Source organism: Heterocephalus glaber, unplaced genomic scaffold (genome assembly GCF_053883595.1).
Source record: "Heterocephalus glaber isolate CG9 unplaced genomic scaffold, H.glaber_assembly_v1.0 deba00001550, whole genome shotgun sequence".
In the NCBI taxonomy this organism is placed as follows: Eukaryota; Metazoa; Chordata; class Mammalia; order Rodentia; family Bathyergidae; genus Heterocephalus; species Heterocephalus glaber.
This window is the reverse complement of record NW_028258343.1, coordinates 16006747-16022708: the sequence shown is the minus strand read 5'-3', so window position 1 is coordinate 16022708 and position 15962 is coordinate 16006747. Positions and strand designations below refer to the sequence as shown.

The 15962-nt window shown below is 36.5% G+C and overlaps 1 protein-coding gene and 1 long non-coding RNA gene across 16 annotated transcripts in view; one reads left to right on the top strand and one right to left on the bottom strand.

The window, feature by feature from the left end:
• LOC101725248 (uncharacterized) overlaps positions 1 to 9731 on the bottom strand; it is a 33153-nt gene extending 23422 nt beyond the window's left edge. For all 7 annotated transcript variants that reach the window (XR_015442638.1, XR_015442635.1, XR_015442637.1 and 4 more), the window contains exon 1: positions 9509 to 9731. This is a non-coding gene — a long non-coding RNA (uncharacterized LOC101725248). The remainder of the gene's footprint in view (positions 1 to 9508) is intronic.
• A 328-nt stretch (positions 9732 to 10059) lies between these two features.
• Positions 10060 to 15962, top strand: part of Lama2 (laminin subunit alpha 2) — a 586947-nt gene continuing 581044 nt past the window's right edge. For 8 of the 9 annotated variants that reach the window (XM_087190276.1, XM_087190275.1, XM_087190271.1 and 5 more), the window contains exon 1: positions 10311 to 10569. In XM_087190276.1, the coding sequence (XP_087046402.1) occupies positions 10458 to 10569 (112 nt within the window). In that variant the 5' untranslated portion in view covers positions 10311 to 10457. Of the gene's footprint in view, positions 10204 to 10310; positions 10570 to 15962 lie in introns of those variants that run through there. The other variant, XM_087190273.1, reaches the window with a different exon arrangement.

Below are 15962 nucleotides of genomic sequence, written 5' to 3'. Positions count from 1 at the left end.
ATATATTTGACTAAAAAAAATAAATAAAACATATTTGACTATTTGGTTTCAACTCTGATTTTCTCTTTCAGAAGAGTACTCACTCAAGGAACCATTCTATAGTATTAAACCTCTAAGTGAAGGTTAGTGATTCATTTTATGTTTTATATAAGGGATTTAGGTTTATCTTCTGCAGAAGTATTGTAAAAAAAATCTGCAAGAAACACAGTTCCTTTAAAAAGATGGAAGCGGCTTTACTGTACGTTTTATGAGTTGCGTTAATAGCCATGAGTTTTTGGATTATTTTCACCTCATGGTGATAGGTTCATCCGAATTACAAATTTAAATCTCCACTTTCCTCTGGCTCACTCCTACCTTCCTGCATCTCCTATCTTTTCTTCACTGCAGGAGGAGCAAAGTTTCTGATTGATATGCTGGAAGTGGGAACTGGGCATAGAAATCCATAGCTTTTTATTTCTGTTGTTTGATGGGTTGCTCAAGTCCTCCACTCCATAAATAAGTATTATTTGGATGGGACTCTGTGGAAGGGTGTGGTTGGTGTGCGCAGTGTCTCAGAATTGACTGTAAGTCAATGGAAAATTGTCCAACTCTAGAATTTGGTGCTGCAAATTTCTCCTGGATCCACAATAAAGCTACCTTTTCCAACAATACTATGGTACATGTGGGGTGATAAAAAAAATAGGATGAATGTTAAAAAAATTTACGGTAAAAGATAATGCCATTGACTCCCCTCAGAATATTCCTCCTCACTTCAAACATACTCATTCCATCATTCTCGTATCTTTCTGAAATGGCTCTGGAAGACCTCTTTCTTGGGTGTCTTCAGAAGGTGTGACCCTGTATTTACAGTACTATAAAAGCTATGGTAAATGTTGCTTCTGAGTACCATCTAACAGAAAGTCTTGTGGGAACATTATGATGTGTTCTTTTTACTTTATTCATCAGATCTGGCTCTTCTCCAAAGTCAAAATGACCACAAGAGGTAAATATTTCTAATTGATTCAGGACATAGAAACAGCCATAACAGCTCCACTAAAGACATGGAAGAGGACTTCCAGAACTGCTTCAGAATGTGACAGGGACAATGGGATCAGGGTGTTTCAAATGAGGGGGAATATTCTGAGGGAGATCAATGGAAATGTGTACTGGTTTTTTGAAAAAATTTAAACATACATTCTACTTTTCAATTACACTTCATATGCTGAATTTTTATTTCTCTGCTTCACTTCAAAATGAACCTTCTCCCTTCAGAATCAGTCTGTTAGTTTTGCTCTGAAAAGAGACAAGGAAATATCCTCCTTAAACCTTAATACTCTCTCACTGCTGTTACAAGTTCCACACCCTGCTCCTCGCTACAGATTAACTGCTGAATAAGATCTTGCTGTTCTATCCAACTTTGCTGTTATTCTAGATCAGACTGAGTTGGAATTGTGAGGTATGGAGATAGTCATCTATATTTTCAGAAAACTCCACATATTTTTTGAAGTACTCCCTAGTTAATAAAGATACTCACCTGTATCAGTTATATTTGTTGCAAGTTTTTTCAAGCTTATGTTTATCTTTTCATTTTATTGACAATTTTTGAAATAATAAAGATTTGAAACTTGCTAACAAGTCCTATTCATCTTTATCTTTTTCCATTTGTATCTTTTTTTATTCTACATGCTGAATAATTTCTGGTAGATTTTTGAGCTTGAATGTAGACTATTTAAAAATCACTACCTGAATACACACATACTGTTTTTAAAGGCCTTAAATTGCATAAAAGCATATTTATTGAAACACAAAAATTCCTCATTAGTAACACTTCCATCCTTATATAGACCATCAGGAGAAATTTGGTATATGCAAATGTAGTTTTAATATAGTTCTGATTTTAATGTAAAATTACACATTGTTTAGTAACTTTCAAAGCTTAATATATCTTTATGAAATTTCTGTGCTTTTCTTACAGTGGTGTAGCATTCTGTAGAAAGCACAGATCGCAATACTTTTAACTCTTCTTCACCTGATTAACACTAGGCTTCCATTCATTTATCATTGCAAACAGTCCTGTAGCACTCATCTTATCTCTTTGTTCACTTTTGTAAGTGCAGGCTTTCTTCCTTGAACTTCTGCTTGTTTTTGCTTGGAAAAGATCACATGTAAATCTACACAACTTCCCACCGTTTGTGAATTAAGCCTGAGAAATTCATACTGGGTAAATAGGACCTAAGGTAAAACAGACCGTTTTTATGAAAATGTTTCTACAAGTAGAATAATTGGATCAAATGTAATGCATGTTACAAATCTGGCACTATTGAGTTAAATTCTCATGTTGTAGATTCTGTCAAATTGTTTCCCGTAACGAAGATTATAGTTTATAACCACGGGGTTTGAGAATGTCTGGTTTTCTGTATTTTCATCAGCACTGGGTAGGATTAAACTTTAAATTTTTTGATCAATTTATTTCACTCATGTGAATAAAAGTAGAGTCTTCATTTTTGTTCTCACTTAAATTTCCAAGATAAGTAGTTAAACAATTTTATGTAATTTTTTTCCAGCTGAATCTTTGTTCTTGCAAACTTTTTATTGTTTTCTTTCTTCTTAGTGTTTCATAGAAACACAAAAGTAATTACATATAAACATATGTCTGTTTAGAAATCTTTTTCCTTCTTCCTTCTTACATAGTAAGAATAGTTTTGTGTTATTTGTCTGAAAATATCTCTTGTGTCCCTTCTGGTTGCCGTAAATCTGTGTCCAGCTCAGTAATGCTTTTCTTTATTTTGTTCTATCTCATTCTTTCTTTCTGGAATTTTCCAGCATTCTAGATTCCTTGGGATTTTATACCCTAATAAAATGTCAACAAAAATGTATTTACTCCAAGGATTGTTTTCTATAGGACCAGAACTAAAACAAGGCTTTCTTTGACTATTACATTTTCAATGAAGCCTACTATAGCCATGCATTCCCACATATCACCTTCATCTTCGCATTTATTACCTACAGAAGTTACTTAATTTATTTTTATAATTATTATTTTTATCTGCTCTATTTCTCCGAAATCAAAGCTTAAGCTCATAGAGTAAGAGATCTTTGTTTGTCAGCAGCTGTATTCCCAGCACTTGAGCCAATGCCTGGCACACAGTGAGCTTTAGCTATCAGTTGAATGAACTGAAAGAATCAGTGCTAGCATTAAAGATCCTGAGTGTTGCCATCATTGCCACTCCAAGAAATGTGGACTTGTCTCTGCTTCTTTATGCTACAAGTTGTAAACTAGAGAGCCTGTTGGCAAGGGTCATCTGGGTGACAGTGGTCAACACTCTTGCCCTTGTCCTCTTATGAGAAATCTATCTGTCTTCCATAATGGGCAATAGGTTTCTTCCTTTTACTGAAAATCAGATAGCTGTGTTCTCTAAAGAAGGATTAAGTGCAAAGAAGAGAACAGATCTTCCTTTCAGTACTGCATTAGATACATGAAGTAATTTCAAGAGACTTTATCATGCTGAATATTCTTACCAAAGAGTGTAGAGTGGCCTTTTATTAGGTCACCACTTCATATTATTCATGTTTTTGGAAATATTGTCTTATATGTTTGTTGCTACTGAGTTTTTTTATAGGTAGGATTTTTCAAAATTTCTATCAATAGCTTTCATTGTCTAGAAGATTCTTTTTGGTAAATTCCACAAATATTATTTTTTATTCTTACTGTAACTTTACGTGTATCTTTCTTGCTATGCTCATTTATTATTGTTTGCCAGGTTAATTTCTCATCACTGAGACACAATATTCGACACCCACAGCTCTAAGAAGGAAGGGTTTATTTTGGTTCACAGTTTGTAGAGGTTTCAGTCCATGGTTGGCTGGTTGCAAGGCAGGGAGATATGGCAGAAGGTGAGGGCAGAGGAGAAAGCTTATGGCATGGAAGACAGTAGAGAGAGATCAAAGGAGGAGGGAGGGAGAGAGACCTCTCCAGGCCACGCCCCTAGTGACTCACTTCCTCTGACCAGGCTTCACTTCCCAAGGAACAAATTTCCTATAAACTCATCCATGGACTAATCCTTCTTTCCCCATGACCCAGTCACCTCCCCAAATCTCCACCTATGAGCACCTGAGGGTTTAGGTAACATTGTTTTAAATAATTTGACATGTTTTACATTTAATCATTAAATTTATTTAGAATTTTTTGTTTAATGAAGACCTAACTTAATTTTGTAATTTTCAATTGCTCAGCCAATTGTTTAACTCTTTATAATTGATATTCCCTTTTTATTCTCATTAATTTATGGTGCAAAAGAGCATAAACTGAATTATTTTGTGTTTAGGGTAATTATGCTCTCTATTCCCTCCACACCTATTCCTCAACTTCATAGACACATCTGTTCCCTTGATTGTGTATGCTATTCACCGAATGACTAGAGAATGCTTTCAGAAGATCTAAAAATATCTATGTAGACATCTCCAGCAGCAGTCACCTCAGCACATCTAGCTCACACCTGGTGGTCTTCCTGGGTTTCCTATTTCACTTATTATCACTGCCAGACAGCCAGTTGCTCCAAGCAGAAACTTTAGATAATCCTTAAATCCCCATATCCGGTTGTTTAGCATGTCTTGTGAATTCACTCTCTCAAATATCTGCAAAGTACTCTGTCCTCCTTACTGACACTGTATTCACTGGAATCCTGTGCTTGGTCAGATCTTAGCTTAAATGTCACCTCTCAGAGAGGGTTTCCTGACACCCTATTTTAAGAAGACATCAACTTAGAGTTGCTGTTAAATCACTTTGTTTCCTGTGTAAATGTTATGAAAAATTTTAATGAGTCATTTAAAATGATTCACTAATTTGGTATTTGTTTTTCACTAGAATGTAAGTACTATGACAGCAGGTCTTGCTTATGTTGTTTAGTAGTAACTCAGTGTCTAGTTTCTAGGTTACTGCAGGTGTAGTACAATGTTTTAAGAATGGATAAGTGAATGATATACTGTCTTCTTACCATGTTTATTTGCTTTCATTTTCCTTATTCATTTTTTTTTCTCCAAAAATCACATGATAGAATTGTTTATGGAGCACAGAGTTCTAGTCTTGGTACTTCCTAGCTTAAAAAGCATTCTTAAGTACAAAATAAACATCATTTTTGTCAGTAGCGAACAAATTTGTATCTACTTTAAATGTGGTTTTGAGTAGAGTTCAATGAGCTATATCAGGTAAAAAAACTTAAAATTATATTTAGCTCTAAATTCTGCATTAAAAAGAAAAACTGATACTAGAGTTATGAAGTAGAAAACCTTGAGTACATGTAGACTGCATCTAAATGGTTCCTACTTATTTTTTCCATGTATTAAATTCTATTATTTTTGTTTTCCATAGATTTCACTTGTTATGTTTTTTGTTTCTATTAATCTTATTCTAAATTTAGAGTCATTACAGGTGAACATTATCCTTTTATGGGTAAATCAAAGAAATTCTACAGAAAGTAATTTTATTTTGTGATTAGCTTGTGGTGCTGGTTTCCTTCATGCCTTATCTCTTCTACAGATCAGAAACCTGAAGTATATGATAGATCTTTCAGTGACAAGGGAAACATCACTGTTCATGTAGTTTATATTGCCCACATGTGGATTTGGAACACTTGAACTATGGCCAGTGGCTCAAGCCTCAAATTAATAATTTTACTCTATTTTAACTTACATAGCCACCTGTGGCTATTAGATACTGAACTATAAAGTGTTGGTCTCAACACTCCAATAAGAAGGCAAAAAATATTCAATTCATTTGAAAACTCAAGATTCCATTAAATGTTGACTACAAGAAGTAGAATTTATATAGAAAAGCAGACAACGGGCAACATATGGTGAACAAATTAATCATCAGAAATAGAGAGTGGATTCATGAATAACAAACAAATGGTCAGCGATTACATTTTGAAGAAGACATAAAATTACTGATGTGTAAACATTGATAACAGAGCCTCCTCATTACTGGAAATTGATGATGAAGACATTGTAACCTGAAAATAAAGACAAACCTTATAGGATTATGTTGGTTTTAAAATACACACCTGCACCATCTCAGTGCTACTCCCTCCCAAAGGTAGAACCTAATTCTCCTTCCCTTGAGGATGATCTGAACTTGTATCATCCCACAGCTGATAAGTGGAATTTGCAGGAAGACATTGTGCTACCAGGCGCTATATGGAATTATGTATTTTCTTCTCTCTCTCTTTCTCCCTGTACCCCATCATCTTCTTTAGGTAAGCACACTGTCAAGGCTTAAACCGATGAGCATTAAGGTGAAGCACATGTGGGCAAGGAGCTAAGCCCTCTGCAGTGCCTCACCCATGGCCCCTCCAGCCCCAGTGGAGCCTTCAGGTGACTGCAGCCTGCCTTGTGTCTTGACAACTACCTCCTGAGAGGCCTAGAGTCAAAACCATACATTTTTTTCTGAATTTCTGATATATGATAACTTTGAAATAATGAATATTATGTATGATAATAAGTACTATATTTGTCCCTAACCCTAAATACTATTAAACTGTTAAATTGGGTGGTAATTTGATGCAAAAACAAAAAACTAATGAAAAGCCTGAAAGATAAAATGAAAATATGCACAATTATAATTGGAGATTTCAACATTTATCTCTTAGTCATTGACAGAACAACCAGCAAATGGATGAGTATGAAGAATAACACTACAAGCCAATGTGACTTATGGAACTTTGTAGAACATGTCTTCTAACAAGAGCAAAATATTGTTTTCAAGTAAATATGGAGCATTTTTAAAATGTAGACCATGTACTAGAAAGGAGAAACAGTTTTCATAAGTTTTCACATATTGAAGTCATGTAGAATATGTTCTCTGACCATAAAGAATTAAACTGGAAATAAATTACAATAAGATATCCAATGAAATTTTAAAAATGGGTATTAATAATGCAATTTGCAGGAATATGTGTGTCAAAACGAAACAACAAGGCATATTTTTAAAAAGATTTTGAATCAAATGTAAAATTTTAAAATTCAAAATTCATGGGATACCTAAGGGTCAACTTAGAGCGAAATTCGTAGCTTTTACTGTTTATATAAAGAAAAAAGAATAATGTACAACCGTCTCAGTTTCTATTATAAGAAATTAAGAAATTGAAAGGAAATGTGAAGTAATGTCAAAATATGCAGAAGGAAAATTTTAGAATTCGATGGAAATTGATGAAACAATAAAAGTAGACAAAATGAAAAATGGACAAACAATAAAAAAATTAATCAAACTCCAAGCTTATTCTTGGAAGAAAGAAGTAAAATTTACAAGTCTTTATTTAGCCTGATGTAAAATACAGAAGGCACAAGTTACCAAGATCAGGAAAAGAGATCATCATTACAGATATCAAAGTGCTAATACATGTTATGAATAACTTTTTGCCAATAAATTTAATAACAAACAAAATAAATGAATTTCTTAAGAGAAATCATCAAAATTTGTATAGGAACAGTAGAGAAATCTGAATCACTCTACATCTAATGAAAACATTGAATTTAAACCTGGTAATGGAAAACCTTTAAAAAAAGAAAGAAAAAGAAACCACAGACCCATATGGTTTCACTGATTAGATCTATCAAATATTTAGAGAAGAAATTAAAGACATCTTGAAATATTTAGGACCATGTTCCAAGTAACTACACTAGTACACTATTTAATATCAAAACCAGATAAAGATTTGTAAGAAAAATTGTTATAAACTGATATCTATCATAAACATAGGCACAAAATTGTTTTAAAAGAACAATTTAATTGAAGTGTAATTGATATACACACAATTATATATAATGAATGCAAATAACTTAATGAGTTTGACTCTATTGAAACCATTGCCCCAATCAAGTAATAAATATATTCATCACTTCTAAAAGTTACCTTGTGTCCGTGTGTATGCGTCTGTGTGTGTGTGCATGTGTGTGTGCATGTGCATAGTAAGAACACTGAACTGTGAGTTCTACATTTTAAAAAATCAGTGCATAGTAGAGTATTGTTGACTACTGGATACAAAAACACTTATCAAATATTAGCGAACTGAGTCAAGGGTAATAAATCAAGACTAATTGGACTGTATGCCAGGGCTGTGAAAGTGATTTAACATTAAAAAAAAATAAGTCAATATAATTCAACATGTTTATGAAAGAAAGTAAATTATGTGTATTTAAATAGATGCAGAAAATGCATTTGCCATAATTTAATGCTTTTCAGTCACAAAAGCTTTTAGCAAAATTCTCAGCAGGAGAAAGAAGCTGCCTTCATCTCAGGCTGAGTATGGACTGGAAACCTTAGCCACTGTCAAACTTGGGGATGTGAATGAAGGGCAGCCTTTCCATCCTGATCAGAAACAAGGCAAAAATCTGTACCCTCACCCTTCTAGCCAACTTTTTACTAAAGGTCTTTGCCAGAGCTAAGTGACAAGAAAATAGTAAAAGGCATACAGATTGAAAAAGCAGGAGTGAGACTATTTTTATGTAGCATGATTTGTACCTAGAAAAGCCTAAGGATCAGCATATGAGCTAGTTGAAATGATTTAAAGAGCTTTTTATGATGCACTGGATATGGCCAAAATCAATTGTATTATTATTAATATAAAAATTCAAATGTAAAATTCCACTTATAATAGCATTTAAAAATGAAACATTTAGTTGAATTTTAGAAAATATGTTCAAGACATGTACATGGAAAACTACAAATTACTACATAGATTATTAATGATGTAAAAGTATGGAGACATTTTGTACCTGTGGTATGAAAGTTTCAGTATTTTTCAGATATAAAGTCTTCCAAAATTAATCTATTAATTAAAACGTAGACCCATACATGGTCCAGTGACTTCTGAAAAAGAAGCTGAGGTAATCAGTGAGGAAATAATATCTTTTCCAACAAATGACGCCAAAATGAATGGATATTTGCATGGAAAAAAGAAATCCCTTACCTGACACTTTACTTCACAACCAATAACAAAATGTACTTGAAATAAGTCATAGATCCAAACATAGAAGCTAAGATTACAAAATCTCCAGGATGGATAATATTGAAGGATGAATTTGGGCCAGTAATTCTCAACCAATCCTATCAGGAACACTAACCCTTTTATTTTACTGAAAAGGAATTCATAGAAACTATCTTAACTTCAGTATGATATATTTTTTAAAAAAATCAAGATACCTTAAGAACAAAAACCAATACTAAAAAGCCATTTATATACAATAGTATGTATTTCAATATGGACATGCTTGGATAAAAGTACTTAAGCAAAATGAAATTGAAGTCTGCCTATATCCTTAGTTAATTAATGGGTTATGAATATTACCCTGGGGATTCAAACACCATAAACAGTTTTTTTCTGTAATATGACTTCCTAAATGGTATACAAACTTGGTGATGTCCAAAAACAAACAAACATACAAAAATCTACGTTATTTCCTTAGTTTCAATAGTATAAGCAACTTAGAAAGTTACAAAAACTCACACAAAAATTTTATATGCCAATAGACTTACATTAGGTTTCAATTATGATGTTTTCTTTTCTTTACGTGAATGTCCAATGCGCCGTTCCGAAGTGCAAGAGGGAGAGTTTATGGGATAGGGCTACCCTGTCCACTGAGGACAGGGGCACCCGGACCCCCAGGATTCTGAGCCTGGGAAGCGCACCCATTCTGATGAATGGACAAAAAGTAGTTTCAAACCGTATGGGAACAAGGGATCTAAGCCGTAACAAACAAATGAAAACACAAAACACTGTAAGGACCCGCCCTCTGAACCAAGGTGGAAGAAACAAAGTCATTTCTACTGAGTCCAAGGGAAGAAACCAGGACTGGGGGAGATGAAATCACCTCAGAAGGTTTATCCTGAATAATGTCTCCGGGCGACAGGGGAAGCCTTCACCCTAAGCCCTGGAGGAGGAGGAGAAAGATGTCAGCAGAGCGCAGGGCTGCTGTCCTCCGCCTTCCCTGGGCCTTTCGTTGAGTCCCCCGTAGAGGAAGACCCCGGGCTGGTGGGCAGCGTCCCCGGAGCCACCCACACCGGCCTCGGGAGTCCTGGGCCGCCTGGATACCCAGCGGCTGCCGCAGTATCCCAGGACTTCCTCAGAGCTGAAGTTTCTAGCTGCATAGATTTACCACAGGCGATGCTTCCCAGGTGTAAGGAGTTTACGGCCCAAGGGCTTGCACGTGCCTCTACTCGCTGAAGTTTAGGTAAGGGTGAGGCTAAGCCACGCTGGGTCCTGGAGCAAGCTTCCCGCGGGGACCCTTTAAAGGCCCGGCCTGGCAGGGGGCGTGGAGGAGTGTCCTCTTTCTGTCCCAGCCAGGGCCGGCTGCTGAACCAAGCCAGGGAGGGCTGTCTCCTCCTCTTCCCGCAGCGGCCGAGCGCTCGGCAGTCGAGCCGGGGCAGGGGACTCTGCGGCAGCGAATCCTTCGGCCCGCCCGGAGAGGACTCCGGGGCCCTCACGATGCCACGCGCCGCCGGGGTCCTGCTGCTGCTGCTGCTCTCGGGGGCCCTCGAGGCCGCTCAGGGGCAGCGGTCCCTGCAGCAGAGGCAGCCCCAGGCGCACCAGCAAAGAGGTAAATCGAGGCGCAGGCTTTGATGGCATCCTTGCAGGGCCGCGGCTCTTGGGGTCCCTTCCGCGGAGTTTCTTAGGGACCGCAGTGCCCTTGGGGAGAGGGGCTGAGCCACGCCAAGTGCGGAGTCCACTGCCAGGGAGCGGTGACTTCCAGCCAAGGGACGCCCCCGCTGTGCGCTCTTCATTCCTTTCGGAAAGCTCTGCACCCTGCAAGTTGGTTTACAGAATCTTTCCAAGAGCAAACTTTTCCAATGGGGGTGGTGGTGGTGGTGTAAAGTTTTCTCAAATCCATTTCTGCAGTGGATGCTTGGCTTCTCCGCGCTGTAGCTCATCTTGGAACTCGGGGGAGGGAACTGATGCGTGTTTTTCTCTCCTCGAATTTTAAGGGATTTTGTCTCCAGTTATCTAAATAGGCTTTGCCAAGGAGTTGAGTATGTGGACTTCTTTCTTTCATGGCAATGAGGCCTCCAGGCTCACCTTTTCTACATCCACATCCCACCTCTGTAGATTTTTTTTTTTTTTTTGTAATGAGCTTTCTCTTCTTGCTTAAATACAGAAAAGACTTCTATGTCTTGGATATTTTAAGACCATGGTGACCAGAGAGAGGCTTCAGTGGGCTTTGGAAAATAGTTGTGTTTAATGTAACTTAAATTATTCTCATGACAGCATGTTAATGTCTATGTGCATCTCATTTCTGAATCTCTTGAGAGTCTTTTTTTTTTTTTTTGGTACCAGGGATTGAACTCAGGACCTTGTGCAATGGAACCACTGAGCTAAATCCCTGGCCCTCTAGGGAGTCTTTGAAGGTGTATTTTATCATGAATTTTAAAAGAAGCACACATGCAACATTTAAAAACATAATTTGTAAGTTATTTCAGCAAACATTTTTTTAAGTTGAGAACCTGCAAGGGAAAAAAAAGAACTTTAGGAAAATGAAAGATTTGATTCAACTATCAAAATATTTAGCCTAAGAGTACAAAATCTGGAAACTTGAAACTTTGGAAAGTTTTGATGAGGCTGAATCTGCTAATGTTTGGAAATATGTTTGCCCGTTTTCTAATTAACTGGAATAAAGCCATGTCTAATAGTTCTGAAATTGTTCTAACCTCATATATTTAGCAGTACTATTTTTTAAAGGAGTAAACAGATACCCTAAGCTTCTTGCAACAATAACTCCTGGAGTATGATTCCTAGAATAAAAATGACCTTCAGTTCACTATATAAATTGTTTCTTCTATTTGTGTTTTGTCTTCACTGAGAGGCAAATGGGGCCAATATGGCTCAAATAATAGAATTTTCCCCAACAGGTTTTACTAGTGACTATTGATAGAGAAGCTAATGGGTTTCATTTTGCTAGATTCGTGCCTGCATGTAACACACAATCACCACTCCCCCTCCCTGCTCTCTTTCACATTTTTTGTGGGGGCTTCAATATGTATAATGTATTTGGGCATATTTTTGAGGCAATGATTACAAAGATAACTTTGGCAGCTGATTTTTAAACTACCTCCTTTACCTATTAACTTTTGCTCAATTCTGTGATACATCTTAATAATGCCCAGTACTTTAGTACTTGGGGGCAGCTGGGAGCACAGTGGGTCCAGTACGCCCACCCCTCCTGTCTGCTTGGAATGTGGCAGTGGCTCAAAGCTTGCAGGCTCAGGAGAGGGCAACAGGGCTTCTGAGAAACTCCCCTCGCGCACATGCACACTCTCCCTCACCTCTCCTCCTTCTTACTTTCTCTTGGAATTGACTTAAAATTAACTGATTTCTATGGTCCAGGGCATAGAAGGAAGAATTTATAGTGAACACAGAAGGAGGAGTTTAGACTGCCATTCTCATGAGAGATTACTGAGCCATTGTCTAATAAGGAATATTAAGCAAAATAACTGTAGCAGTGGGCCTACTATACACAGCAGTATTCTGCATCCAGGTACTATCCTTGTTATAGACTTTGCAATATATTTGCAGGTTGGCTCCTGGATAAATGGCCAAAATTTGTTAATAATAAAAGTTTGTATAAAATGTATTTATGATTCCCTAAATTTGTAAAATGCTTTATAATTTAAAAGTGCTTTGTGGACATGACCTATTTGCATCTTCAGCTATTACTATTCTGATGAGATAAATTTAAAAACTGAGGCTTGAAGTAGCTGGGACTTAAACTCATGTAACTGATACACAGAACTTAAGTTTCAGCAACTAAAACCACCTCCGGTATTGCTTATGCTGAAAATTCCCTCTTTATGGTTCCAAGATTTCTTTCCATTGTTTTTTGAGGCCATGTTTCCTTTTCAATGTTGTTGGGTTGAAGCAAGCTTTCAGATTGGATCATGGGATGCAAATTTGACAAGTGTTTTCTTGCCCATTATCAACTTTTTGTTTTATGTTACACACACGCCTTCCTGGCCAAGCACTAATTGGGTAGTTCAGTTTCCCTTTATGGTGCCATGCCATTTTATTAAGGGTGGTGCCACCAAGTAACCATTTAAAGATGTTGTGCTTGAGCTAGAAACTTGGATTTTTGTTAGTCGATTGGCTTTTTACTCTTTCTTTAAAATTTTCTGTGGCTTCTATAGCATACTGAATTATAATAGGAATAACATTGATTTAACAAGTGTGATATTCCAAAGAAATCCTTGATCTAAATTTAGGATCAATGAAATAGGAGAACAACACAGTCGAAATGATTCCACATTTGAGCAAGGCAACGGGTAACATCTTTGCTGACATTTTTGGGAGTAATATATGGAAATAGAAGTGTAATGTTAGGTAAATTGCAACTGAGTGAAAAATAGATTCCGAAGAATGTTGCACGGTGGATCAAGGTCAATCTCGAGAAGTCTCAATTAGTATGACCTGTTTTGGTGATGGTGTGATGGAAAACATAAACTCTAAGTCTGATAAAACTTCAGGTGGTCCAGAACACATCCAGCTGGCTGAGGTGTTGAATAACTTAAGGAACTGCAGAGAATTCCACAGCCTGGACCAGGAATGGAACCTACCTAGGATTGGTTTTGTTATTCATATCCAGATGCTAAATAATTCCACTTAATTTTCCTTTTTTGGAAATTTGTTATACCCCTTATATGTACAAAAATGAGTACAAAGATGGCACAAGAAAGGCCAATCTGAACTGCAAAAAATTCAATATAAAAACATAGTGCAGCATGAGGACAGAAAAGGTAACTTTCATTCATATTTCATATAAGAAGACAGGTCGAGTTAGCATGTTTGGATTCTTCATTGACAAACATGTCTAAATTCAGAGGAAAGACAACAGAATTGCTAAGGGTCTAAAAAGATTTTTCAGAGCTAGAATCTTCCACATAACACCTTTTGAACTGAAAAAGAAAAGTTTTAGGGGGAAGAAACAAGAGACATCTTCAGATTTTTAGGAGGATTATTACATGAAAGAGGGATTAAAATGTCCTTTCTAAAGCTCACACAGAGAAGAGCATGACAAAGAGAAAGGTTTGAGTTTGGAAGCATGGAGAAATCTGACCACCCCCCCCCCCACCCTGGTCTGAGTTATTCAGGGATAACTGGACTGTGTGTGGCTGCTCTTGCCACTGAGACACCCACACGGTGATCAGATGTATAACAGGCAGCAGTGTCTGGAGAACAGGGCTCTCCCCAGAGAGAAGATGCATGAAGTCTCCACTTTTTTCAATGCCAAGCATCTAGTTTGTAATCTATTGGTTTTGGAATGCATACTTGCATGTAAATCTCTGAATTCTTAAAAATGTCAAGAAAATGTTAAATATATTTAAATGTGCTTTTAGATGGCTTCTGGAATTTTAAATAATAGAAAAAACATGTTTGGGACAATTCTCACTCATTTTTGGCAAGAACATTTAAACATTTCGTAAGGAATGTCCACATCACCATCCACTTGGTGATTCTAAAACATCCTGTATTATAAAACAGGAGAACAAATTACCTAAGAAAATTTCAGAAAATTTATTGTGGGTATAAAGTTGGAATTATTATTTTCATTTTTTCTTTTGTTGCATATATAACATTGTTGGTCCATTAGGTATATATTGCCTTAATAGTTTAGCAAACTAATTCAATATGTATAGACTGTGTGGCTGAGAATAAGAATATATTCAATATTGACTATTGTAGATATGGTAGGATTAATAAAACTGGTATAAACATAATATTTTATTTTACATATCAATATTATAATTTCTCTTTTGTTTTTAACATTTTTCTATCCTAGGGTTTTATGGACAGTGATGAACTAATTCTATCTCGAGGCTTATTGGGGATTATGAAAAAATTGTATATGGTTTGCCATTCTTCATCAATTCTAGCTTTTGAAATATGAAATAATTGTCATCCACACTACAATAGATATTCACCTTATGGAGATATAATCAGTTTAAAACTCAAATAGGTATTTCAAATAGGATTATTGTAAGAAAAAATTCTATTTTATGGGAGAAATGAAACATGGCAAAGAAATTTCAGAATAGGATTTGTTATTCTTATATCTTTTCACTTGAGTTATAACTCAGAAAGTTTGCTTTTGGATAGATTTCACATTTCAGTATTTCTTTAGTCCCTCTTTCTGTAAAGCAGAACATTGTCACTCTTAGTGCATTCATGCATTGAAAAAATACTGATTATTCTTTGACAGTGACTAACATGCTGGACATTTCAACTGGACCTCTGAGACCATAACACTGTTTCTTTTGATCCAGATGGACTCAGCAAGAACTTCAAGTTTAATGCTTCAAGTTCATACAGCTCTCACATCCTTCATAATGTGTTTTAGGGTTGTGGGTCCACAATTCTGGCCACAGCGTAAATGGATCCATGAGCTGTATCTCGACGGTAGGGCGCTTGCCTAGCATGTGCAAAGTCCTGAGTCCTATTCTCAGCACTTTGTGGATGAATTGGTAAGTAGTTGTGTCCAGAATATGAAAACTAATTGCAAATTAGGCTATATGCAGTAGGATTAGTGGGATGGCTAGATGACTTAATTATGAAGTCCAAAAATGTATCAAATGCATACTGAATTTAAGTCAACAGAGCTCTCCAATACAAATCTACTTTGTGCCTGCAGCATGGCTAGAAATATTTCCAAGAAGAGTTAAAAAAAAAAAAAGGGGTGACTTCAAGTCACCTGCTCAGTTTGTAAGAGGCCCTCCTTTAGCAGCTTGAGGCTATAAAAAAAGATCTGGAAGAAAGGCTTTTCAATGATCATTAAAAATATTTAGCTTCTAATCCAGCAGACTAGTGTTCAGACTTTGTATATCCTCAGAACTCGAACCTGGGTAGGTAAGTGGGAACGTGGTCAGCAACCCAGGTGCCATAAACAAGAAAATTGGATAGAGGTCAGAGAAAGACAAAAGCAGATATGTATGTGGTTCTCAAAACTCT